This window comes from Lepisma saccharinum, chromosome 7 (genome assembly GCF_977018435.1).
Source record: "Lepisma saccharinum chromosome 7, izLepSacc3.1, whole genome shotgun sequence".
Lineage (NCBI taxonomy): Eukaryota > Metazoa > Arthropoda > Insecta > Zygentoma > Lepismatidae > Lepisma > Lepisma saccharinum.
In genome coordinates, this window is record NC_139235.1 from 88,092,856 (window position 1) to 88,105,245 (window position 12,390).

Genomic DNA, 12,390 nt, shown 5'->3' on the forward strand with positions numbered 1-12,390 from the left:
GATAGAACAGTATTTTCTTTTTTGCTTCATGTACATGTTCGTATAACAAAATTCAAACATTGAAAATCATATCATACCTTTAGGTTCTATTAAAAACACATACAAAACTACTCTAGTTATGTGAATCTGTTTATACTACATAAGCCTACCGAAATATGAAGATAACACTCGGAAAGAACCGCCCATTCAAAAAAGCCAGCTTCCTTGAAAACACTGTTTATGTCTAGCTACGAATTTCATATTGTAAATTGTATTTTATATTTAGAAATGAGTGTCTATTTTACAGTAGGGAGATAAACGATAACCATGGAACAGGAAAAATACTGGCAACTCCTGTATTTAATTGATTTGAGACACTTTTGTGTAAAAAGCCGAAAAGAGCCTAACCAAAAAAGCCACAGAAAAAACTGTTTTTTTCTTCCAAAAAAGCCGTTTTTTTCCGACCTCTTCCAACTCTAGTATTGTGTAAGGTTGAAACAGAGAGAACATCTCCTTTTGTCCTTAAATTTTTGGAAAGTTCGCCTTGAAATCCGGGAATTATACTTGAATTTTATCACGGTTCTTGAGGAGCCATCCTGGACTCACAACCAGTGTAATCCTCTATGGAGTTAGTTTTGTATCGTCCATCTCAGCGATTTATCTACAAATCTCTAATACCCCCAAAATTTCCTCAACATCCCCCTAAAAGTTTTCACGATGGCCCAATGTATGGTAATTTTGACTCTAAATTTACCTTTACCCTCTAAACACGAACTTACAACCTCAGATGGGAAATTATGGATAAACCCCTACTCCATAGTGTTTGTTCCTTCATCCATCTTATCATTCATCCACGTTGTCGCAGTAATAATAATAATAAAATCGCCTTTATTGGAGCGGGCGTGTTTCGGCCTCTAGGACCGTTCTTACAACAGACCCTTGTCTGAAAGATTAATGCAATGGAATAAAGAGTATACATTTAGAAAATAATAAAAATGAAAACACGAAAAGGATTGCATATCAATACAAATAAGAACAATCAAATATATAGGTATATACGCGTATATGTATAGATAATGAAAAAGAAAAACAGATTTACCTATAAATTGTTGAACATAGGTATCTAATGTTTGTTGCTTTTGTTTTAGTACATATATATTCAGTAATCTGGAACAATGAAAAATATAATAATAATAATGAAGTGAAATAAAATAATGAAATTATAAGATTTATATGCACACAGTTGCCAAATGTTACAGTGAGTATTTTTATGAATGAAAAGTTGCTCGTGATTAAGTATTTCGCTGCCTTGCCAGTAGATGCTGTTTTAGATTCTCTTTAAACTGCTTATGGCTGTTGATGGATGATAGGAAGGTTGGGAGGGAATTCCATTCTTTAGCCAAAGGTGAGTAAAATTAGCAAAAGCAACAAATTTATTACACTCCTCACAGAAAGTTTGTATTATTGTTATATTAGGCACAACAAGTTTGGGGTATTATTATATTAAGCAATAGGTAATAGGCACGGAGGCATATGTCAGCAAAAACACGAGAACGTCAACCAGACAGATACCATGTGTTGTTGCATTCCAAGGCCATGTCTATCACCTATTGTCTAACATAACAATATTCCAAACTTTTTGTGAGGAATGTATTTCAGATTATTTTGCAGTTGTTAAATAAATAATTTTAAAAACCAATTTTTGTGTGTGAGTTTGTTGTTTTCTTTCCCCTCCTCTCCCCCCCAACATATGTGCGTGTGTGTTTTCTTATTGTTAAATCTTGTCATTGTCAGTGAAGTAGGGTTTCTTATCATGCTCAATACCCGTAGTTCATTGTAAGGAAATAGTTCTATTTATGTGGACAATTATTACAACATAGTTGGAAATTGATACTGGCCAATCACTACACCATTACAAGTGTTATGAAATATGCAATTATTCCAAAGTATTACACCTTCTGCCATTTTATTTTATAACTGTACTGAATAAGGCAAGAAAAAGAAAAAATACAATTATTTTATACAAAAGTTTATTTAAATTGTACATCTTTATACAAAGAACACACAACAATCTTAGAGTATTTGAGCTAGACATGTCATTTAGTTGCATGAACAAATGCTGGGTAATAGAGATTCAAATATTGAAATTTAAAATATTAACTGAGCATTATTGTCATAGATTTATTACGATTAAATCCACAAAATAACTTGCAGACTGTTGTGAATTTACACAATCATTGTCAAATAAAGAAAATATCCAGTTGCTTTCGGAAAATTAAATATTGATGAACCTTTTCAAATTTATTCATGTGATAAATACTGCATTCACAACTGAATAAATAACAGTGCAATTGATTTTGTTTTACACCAGTAATATAACAATATCTCAATTGAACAATATAATTTAATATGTTTATCTTTTATCTTAAGTAGATTTGATATAAATGCCCTTACTCATATTGTTTCTGAAAAATAAATAATTTGTTTATTAGTATTTTTCTTGTTACACAAGTATATGTTTAAATGTACATCTTTCGTTCTTCAGCAATACTTTCATTACACAAGATTTCTATTTTTCTTTGGGACATGGTCTTATAACTATATTCAAAATTGAGCACCTCACTTTCGAAAACTTCAGATAATTAAATTTGTCCATGTGAGGTATTTTTTTAAAGTAACTAGATATCATGAGGCATGTAATTTTTCTAACGTGGCAGTGAAGTGTTCTCGTAGAATATTTTTGGCTTTGAGTTTTAATAAAATTGTAAGAACCATTTGAACCAAATTCAATAGATGTTTTTACATTGTTAAAACTGACAAAAATTTCACCACCATTAAGTTCCAGTGTATACTTATGTAATAAAATCGTGCATGATTGATAACACTGCCATTTAATAGCATGATTGATAGAGCATGAGTTACTTCAAGTTCAAAGTATAATTTTAAAAACACTCATTCAATCACCAAAGTGCCTTGTACCGTATTCTCATCCACACAATTGAAGTTAGTGGTTTTCTACCATGTTTAAGTAGAGAAAAACCAAAATTGTTTCGTCCTTCCACCGTCACCTTTGTGAGGTATTCCCGAGAAAATATTCCACCTAAAAACCCTGATGAGAACGTATTAACCCCTTTTGTACAAGTGACTCCGTAAGAATTACAGTGTTACTATAACACTGTCATATTTTACACTGTCACTATAAGTTCATGTGGCACATTTCTTCAGGTAATCATAACCAGTCTGTAATCACAATAAGGTAATGTTCCTTGTACACTAGTAGTAACTAATGGTAGGTTCCACTGGAAAGTCTATATTTTTCTTTTCGATTGGCACATTCGAATCTACAGAGGTTGGACCCTGTCTTGGACATGATGGTGCCCTTTCTTGACGCTCGCACCGTTTCGATATGTGCCAGAACACATAATTAGGAGGGCACCTGTACATATAACCTGCAAGATAAATATAAGTTAAATAATTTCTTGAATGTTTGCATAATCCAGCATTCCACAATAAAAAAAATATATATGTATTTACATGAATACAATATGTCCAGAATGTAGGGGAAGGAAGGGTAAAGTGGCCAGTGCGGGCAAAGTGGCCATGTGAGTTTTCTTCGCCGTATAGCACTTCCGCCACGCGGGAGCCAGGCGAAACAGTCACCACGGATGCTGTCAGTGTTGTCTGTGACTTTGAAGCGGTAGGCTGCACTTTTCTAGATGTGAACTCATTTTATTGTTTTTTTTCGTAAGTTTGATTTTAGCTAAGTGGTACAAATTGTTGATTATAGCTAAATAATAGTAAGTGCTATAATTATATGCTCTTGTGCTGTTTGATCAGCGTGAAATAACCTTTTAAATGATGAAAATGCTAAGTCATGTAGGTTAGACGTTAGACCACAGTTTTTGTAATGGCGTCATTCCGGGCAAAGTGGCCACGAAACAGACAGACTCGAAAGGCAATGAAGGATGGATTAGATGTTTAAAATGCAAGAAGTGGGCACATGAAGAGTGCGCCGGTTGTGACGAAGAAGATGATGAATTTGAGTGCGAATTTTGCAAATAGGCCTACGCCTAACCCTTTATTGATAGACTATTGATTACTTTATCTTGTAAAGATTTCATACTTAAGATAATACTTAAAAAACATAATACTTATTCTTATTCTTCAGCTTGTGTTGATTAATTACACACTCTGAATCAATGTGATTCGTTTATTTACCTATGCAGGTAAAATGGAAAGGGGCTGGCCACTTTACCCAACCTAGGCAGGCAAAGTGGCCACTTCGTACTTTTTTTAAAAAACGTAACGTGTACATTTCTAAACAACAAGATTTAAAAATAATAAAATAGAAATTGGAAGTAAAGTTATTATACTTTGTATTGGTCTATGTTTCTATAACTTAGCTGATTAAAAAGGTATGATAAGAATTAATCAAACCTTAGAGTGGCCACTTTACCCTTCCTTCCCATAAATGTATGGTGGCTGTGGCCAACTCAGGATTGAAAAATTGTTTGAAACAGGTAACAATGTTCCAAGTCAAGTCATAGAAGTGGCTTGGCTTGACTTCTATGCCAACCCAGCCAGAGGTACGAAACGACAAAGGATGATGATGATGATGAAGTGACAATGTTGCTTTGCATTTGCATTGCATGAGATATGCCACATAGGGAATGCAGGTGAGAATAAGTTACCACAGAGTTGTAGACCTCAATCTTATCCCAGCTTATAAAATAAACTAACAAGAAGCAGCAGATATAGGGTGACCAGACACATACATTCAAAAAAAGAGGACAGAGGATGGCGCAAAAAGGAAGACAAAGCCATAAGAAAGAGGACACCGCAGAAAACAAAATCGCAACCCATTTGTCATTACTCTTAATTTAATAAAAATAATCTTATCTTACGAACACCTTGCTCTCAGATACTTCTCCGATGATCGTTTACAATAATATCCTCTTACCCTAATCTAGTCTTTAACACCTGACAATAACAACTAAGAATATCTATAATTTGAGATTGAGTTTTGGTGTTTAGTTCACTTTATGCACACAATGACTAATCAGGATTGGACCTACACCTTAAAGTGCAATCTGAACCACTATGTGCCTCCAGTCTATAATTAAGTTTTGCTTCTTTTCCAATTCTTGGATTTTAGAATGAAATATCCCCATAGATGAATGCAAAGCTTTGCTTAACTACTTCCAGAACACTGAATTAAAATTATAAGTAGTTTAGATTGGAACAAGAAATATGATTTCAATGCCGAGAATATTTCTAACACTCTTTCAACAGCAGGGAAGAATGTTAACAACTTTACACTCTTCCTCATATTTGTTTCTTCCATCATTAAAAACTACATATTTTCTTACGAGATCATTGTCGAATGTACACTTTTGCTTCGTTATTTCACAAAAGTAAATATTACTTAATTATCAAAATTCTCAGTACGCTTTTCTGCATCACGTATGTATAATTCGAAAAGCAACTGCACAAACTTCATGTGTTCCCTGCTCAAAGAGCTATGCAACGAGTTAGATTAATACTAATGACTCATTCGGGCAAAGTGATCGTGGTTCAGCTCTCAAATGCTCAGTCAGCATTGCTCAAATATTTAACGTGCCCCAAGTAAAGTACTTAAGACATAAAGAACACATGATTATTAGGCGTGGAAGCATTCTTTATATAGCACATTTTCTATGATGGATAATAAACTCTTTCTAAAAAGGAAGACTAAATAATTCACAAATCTAATTTGTAAAAAATGTAATGTAATCGGTCGTTTGTGATTTCTGTGCTCACGCTGACAACAAGGGGTCTCTCTCAAACTGCTGTTTATGTCATCTCATTAGAATGTGATCAGGTCACTCGTGACACACTAAAAGTCAGCTAGAGTGAAACACAGGCCAATATTTTAAATATTGTTAAAATGGCACATCATTAAAATTGAAAGTCAGAACCCCACGATCGATTACAAGACAAAATTTCTACTCAGCTTCCAACGATTTGTCGCTCATGCTGGGAAGTGATTACAACGTTTTAGCAAATGATTTTATCTTTTTGAGAAGTATGGACCTTTTACACTGTTTCTGAGGAAGATTTTAGATTATCCTTGCCTTTTTTTTTAAAGTTTTGTGTTTTTCCTGTGAAAGTCTTTTTAATTATTAATTAAATTTTTAATGGATTGCCAACATTTCTTAGAGACAAAATAGGAATATCTGGTAATTGATTACTTGTCGGAGTTGTTTTCCCATATAGCTACTTGAATACTGAATTGGTTCCTACAGAAGGGAGTGGGGATATAGAATATATAGGATATATAGAAAAAACTAGTATTTGGATGATATTTCTAAATTTTATGTTTTACATTAACTTGATGACCCCAACACACACACACATAATTTACCTTTATTTAATACAGTTAAACTTTCGAAAATGGACTTGGTCTACTTGATCCTCAGGGGGTACCTATATCTTCTAAAACATATCTTGAAGTGTTAATTGACTTCTACTGACATCATCCCTTAGTACACACTCCATACTACTTTTGATGATACAGATATTTAAAGCATACAAGAAAAAATACACAATATTCAATCATAGTGCCTACAGTACATTCCACTCCTGCCTGAAGCAATAAAACTCCCCTTCAGTCCCAACAATTGGGAGCTGTTGACCTTTGACGCAGCGAAGGTACAGTCGACTTCCGCTCATAAAGAAGATGAATGAATGCAATAGCTGCTGTTTGCATTTTCACTCGAAACAAATTATACAAAAAAAAATAGTTTTACCTAATGACCTAATGTCAAGGGGGCTGACGGCAGTGCCGGGTGGGGGGGGTGGGGGCTGAGACCCCTTTGCCTCGCTACGGGCCTGATGCTTTGAGTAATGCACTGCTGTGGATACTACAAATACTATCATGAATCATTTAAAAATTACAGTAAAGCTTATGCCACAGACCACCATTTTCATATACTAACAGGCAGTGCTTCTCAATTTTCATGAGACCACGGGATCCTAAATTTTATTTTTAAAAGTCGTGCCCTGATCTCAAGAATTTTCCTTTATTCATTAATTAATATGTACCTTGATATTAAATATTAATAAGTAAATTATGGTGTAATCATAGAGAATAATAATTCGATTATGTCTAATCTTGTTGATAAATCTAAAATGAAGTTAAAATTAGATGCCCACCACTGGATCCAATGAACCTCAGCAGCTACAGGCCTGCAAAGCATTCATCCAGCTGTTTGCTCTCATTTTAAAACATAGAAGCTTCATCCGAGCTAGTCCCAAGGCTCAAGCGAGCATCCTCCGAACTAACAGATTTTACTTGCAGCACTAATCCATAGAACATATAATGTATTCTAATGAACAAAGCTGAATATAAGTATGACAAAAATTACATACCTTGCATCTTTCCTTCAGAGTTCGTATTGCACTTGTAGAATTTAGTACAATCGCCTTCATATGCATGATAGCCTGGACCTGGGCAGAGGTAGCGAATACTCACCGTCACCTATTTAATACAAATAAGATAATTTTATAAACTGACTTCTGAGCATATGGACGTATTTTATTAGCTAACCTTATTCTTTAGAGACATATAACTTTAAATGGTTGGGGCAATGTCAGTACTCTAAATGAACAGTCATCAGCTGACTACTTCTGCTGGTTCTTAAAACATTTCAATATTCTAAATAATTAAGTCCAGTGCATGTACTTACTTTGCTCTCTAGCTGTTACCACATCATGTGGCTTCCTCAGGAGATGGACAAGTCTAGTCTAGTCTAGAAGGTTAAAACGACAAAAAGACGAGAGAGACAATGCAGTGCCATGCCTGTCACTCCTTCCTACTCCATCTCATTCTGACAACTAGTTGGCAGGGCCCTTCCCCATGTTTTGAACCTTGACTAGTCTTGTCCATCTCCTGAGGAAGCCAAATGTGGTGAAAGCTTGAGAGCAAAGTAAGTACATGCCACAAACTGGACTATGTTACTTAGTGATATGATGGTGTAAGTTATGCTTTATATATTTCAATGTTCTGTCTATATCTCCCTGAAGAAGCCTTTTTGCAGCCTTAACATTGTACCACCTCTTGTTCTGTACTTTTATTTTATGTTTTAAAGATATTTTATTTGTGAGAGTCAACATGTTCATGTTCCAACAAGTTTACCACATCAGGTAGACATTATTTTTTTGAAATTTATGGTTTGATATAATGGAAGACAAACACAAAATAACAACCTTATGTGGCACTTCAACACACAAGTCTTAACTGTTAAGCGGAAGTTAAGGAACACCATTCAGTTAGAACAACAATTTAGGGGAGGTTAAGGAACACCATTCAGTTAGAACAACAATTTAGGGGAGGTTAAGGAACACCATTCAGTTAGAACAACAATTTAGGGGATTTAAGGAACACCATTCAGTTAGAACAACAATTTAGGGTAGGTTATGGAACCCCATTCAGTTAGAACAACAATTTAGGGGAGGTTAGGGAACACCATTCAATTAGAACAACAATTATGGGGAGGTTAAGGAACACCATTTAGTTAGAACAACAATTTAGGGGAGGTTAAGGAACACCATTCAGTTAGAACAACAATTTACGGGAGGTTAAGGAACACTATTCAGTTAGAACAACAATTTAGGGGAGTTAAGGGACACCATTCAATTATTAAGGAACACCATTCAGTCAGAACAACAATTTAGGGAAGGTTAAGGAACACCATTTAGTTAGAACAACAATTTAGGGGAGGTTAAGGAACACCATTTAGTTAGAACAACAATTTAGGGGAGGTTACGGAACCCCATTCAGTTAGAACAACAATTTAGGGGAGGTTAAGGAACACCATGCAGTTAGAACAACAATTTAGAGGATTTAAGGAACACCATTCAATTAGAACAACAATTATGGGGAGGTTAAGGAACACCATTTAGTTAGAACAACAATTTAGGGGAGGTTAAGGAACACCATTCAGTTAGAACAGCAATTTAGGGGAGGTTAAGGAATACCATTCAGTTAGTACAACAATTTGGGGAAGTTAAGGAACACCATTCAGTTATTAAGGAACACCATTCAGTCAGAACAACAATTTAGGGAAGGTTAAGGAACACCATTAGTTAGAACAACAATTTAGGGGAGGTTACGGAACACCATTCAGTTAGAACAACAATTTAGGGGAGGTTAAGGAACACCATTTAGTTAGAACAACAATTTAGGGGAGGTTACGGAACCCCATTCAGTTAGAACAACAATTTAGGGGAAGTTAAGGAACACCATGCAGTTAGAACAACAATTTAGGGGATTTAAGGAACACCATTCAATTAGAACAACAATTATGGGGAGGTTAAGGAACACCATTTAGTTAGAACAACAATTTAGGGGAGGTTAAGGAACACCATTCAGTTAGAACAGCAATTTAGGGGAGGTTAAGGAATACCATTCAGTTAGTACAAAAATTTGGGGAAGTTAAGGAACACCATTCAGTTATTAAGGAACACCATTCAGTCAGAACAACAATTTAGGGGAGGTTAAGGAACACCATTTAGTTAGAACAACAATTTAGGGGAGGTTACGGAACCCCATTCAGTTAGAACAACAATTTAGGGGAGGTTAAGGAACACCATGCAGTTAGAACAACAATTTAGGGGATTTAAGGAACACCATTCAATTAGAACAACAATTATGGGGAGGTTAAGGAACACCATTTAGTTAGAACAACAATTTAGGGGAGGTTAAGGAACACCATTTAGTTAGAACAACAATTTAGGGGAGGTTACGGAACCCTATTCAGTTAGAACAACAATTTAGGGGAGGTTAAGGAACACCATGCAGTTAGAACAACAATTTAGGGGATTTAAGGAACACCATTCAATTAGAACAACAATTATGGGGAGGTTAAGGAACACCATTTAGTTAGAACAACAATTTAGGGGAGGTTAAGGAACACCATTCAGTTAGAACAGCAATTTAGGGGAGGTTAAGGAATACCTTTCAGTTAGTACAAAAATTTGGGGAAGTTAAGGAACACCATTCAGTTATTAAGGAACACCATTCAGTCAGAACAACAATTTAGGGAAGGTTAAGGAACACCATTAGTTAGAACAACAATTTAGGGGAGGTTACGGAACACCATTCAGTTAGAACAACAATTTAGGGGAGGTTAAGGAACACCATTTAGTTAGAACAACAATTTAGAGGAGGTTACGGAACCCCATTCAGTTAGAACAACAATTTAGGGGAGGTTAAGGAACACCATTTAGTTAGAACAACAATTTAGGGGAGGTTACGGAACCCCATTCAGTTAGAACAACAATTTAGGGGAGGTTAAGGAACACCATGCAGTTAGAACAACAATTTAGGGGATTTAAGGAACACCATTCAATTAGAACAACAATTATGGGGAGGTTAAGGAACACCATTTAGTTAGAACAACAATTTAGGGGAGGTTAAGGAACACCATTCAGTTAGAACAGCAATTTAGGGGAGGTTAAGAAATACCATTCAGTTAGTACAACAATTTGGGGAAGTTAAGGAACACCATTCAGTTATTAAGGAACACCATTCAGTCAGAACAACAATTTAGGGAAGGTTAAGGAACACCATTAGTTAGAACAACAATTTAGGGGAGGTTACGGAACCCCATTCAGTTAGAACAACAATTTAAGGGAGGTTAAGGAACACCATTTAGTTAGAACAACAATTTAGGGGAGGTTACGGAACCCCATTCAGTTAAAACAACAATTTAGGGGAGGGTAAGGAACACCATGCAGTTAGAACAACAATTTAGGGGATTTAAGGAACACCATTCAATTAGAACAACAATTATGGGGAGGTTAAGGAACACCATTTAGTTAGAACAACAAATTAGGGAAGGTTAAGGAACACCATTCAGTTATTAAGGAACACCATTCAGTCAGAACAACAATTTAGGGAAGGTTAAGGAACACCATTAGTTAGAACAACAATTTAGGGGAGGTTACGGAACACCATTCAGTTAGAACAACAATTTAGGGGAGGTTAAGGAACACCATTTAGTTAGAACAACAATTTAGGGGAGGTTAAGGAACACCATTCAGTTAGATCAACAATTTAGTTGAAGCATCCTGCCTTGTCTATTCACAAAGCTTGAACAAACATCATCCACCTAGTATTTTCACTTAAAGCAATGGGGAAGCAAGGTCCCCCACTGCCAATGTCCATGATAGTTCATATAAGTGTCGTAACTGCTACAACTAAATATTGATAGATCCGAAATGTTGCTTATTGATTACTTACGATTTGCTTAAAATATAATATTCTGGTTCTGATTTACCATTCACTAGAAAAACGATTATCATAGATTTTTTTATAATATCATAATTTTGGAAGTAGCTTGTCCCCTTACACCCGCAAATTCTGTCTATAATTATATCAGGCCAGTGGCGACGATTCTGGGGGTAGTTACCCCCCCGTTTTTGCCACTTTTGCCCCCGCACTATGCTAAACTTTATCTACGAGGGAAAGTAAAATGTCTTTGCCTCCCCAGTTTGGAACCCGATCGACGCCACTGTATCCGGCTATAATGTTACGGAGCTAAACTAGACATATTTCCATCTAAAAATGTGATAAAGTTATCATTATTTCTGGGCATACTGATGGTTTGAGTGATTGACTCGCTACCGAAGGTTCCAGGTTCGAGTCGTGGACTGTCCATGGATATTCCTTTGTGAGTGGCCGATCTTCGTGGCAGAGTGGTTACTGTAGATGCAACAACGACAGGGATGCCGGGTTTGAATCCCGGCATGGGTGTTCTTTGTAAGTGTCCATTCATTATATCATCCTCATCTTCGTGTTTAGCCAAAAGTGGCAGAAGAACGAAATAAAATAACCAAATCAATCAATCCTTTTTGGATGAATCTACATCTATTTAATCTATCAATTTAGATTATCTAATCATATTTTACTCATCATCGTGATTAGCCTAAACATGCGGAAAAGTTGGGTAAAATACGAAAACTACAGCATTTCCCTCCAATATGAAATTCCTCCTTCCTCATTGGTTGGTGTTGGTTTGGTGTGTCATCATAGTCTTCGAGACAGTGGTAATATTTACAGCCCATCTTTTTTTCTTTTCCAAACTAATTTTTCGGCGGAAGAAAACAAGAAATATTAAGACTGTCTTGTTGTTGTTAGAATAACATGTTTTTTGTACAATGCCCTTAAGATTTAAATGCCAACACCCACAATTTAGCAATCCAAGGAGGAAGGGAGAAATGTCATTCGTTCTCTACACAACTTGTTTCTACATCCTGCAGAAGAAGTCTGTAAAATACGATGAAGGTACGTGCATTTGTTTAAAGCCCTACAAAGGGCAACAACCTTCACGCTGAGAAGTCAGTGTCCCTACGTCATTCCATCGAAAA

At 35.7% G+C, this 12,390-nt stretch overlaps 1 protein-coding gene across 2 annotated transcripts in view; it reads right to left on the bottom strand.

Moving 5' to 3' along the window:
- Window positions 1-2,135: 2,135 nt before the first annotated feature.
- The window catches only part of Mur89F (Mucin related 89F), a 122,125-nt gene continuing 111,870 nt past the window's right edge, over window positions 2,136-12,390 (bottom strand). For both annotated transcript variants that reach the window (XM_083125575.1, XM_083125576.1), the window contains exons 5-6: window positions 7,390-7,498; window positions 2,136-3,428 (exon numbers count right to left, since the gene is read on the bottom strand). In XM_083125575.1, coding sequence (XP_082981701.1) covers window positions 3,253-3,428; window positions 7,390-7,498 — 285 coding nt within the window. In that variant the 3' untranslated portion in view covers window positions 2,136-3,252. The remainder of the gene's footprint in view (window positions 3,429-7,389; window positions 7,499-12,390) is intronic.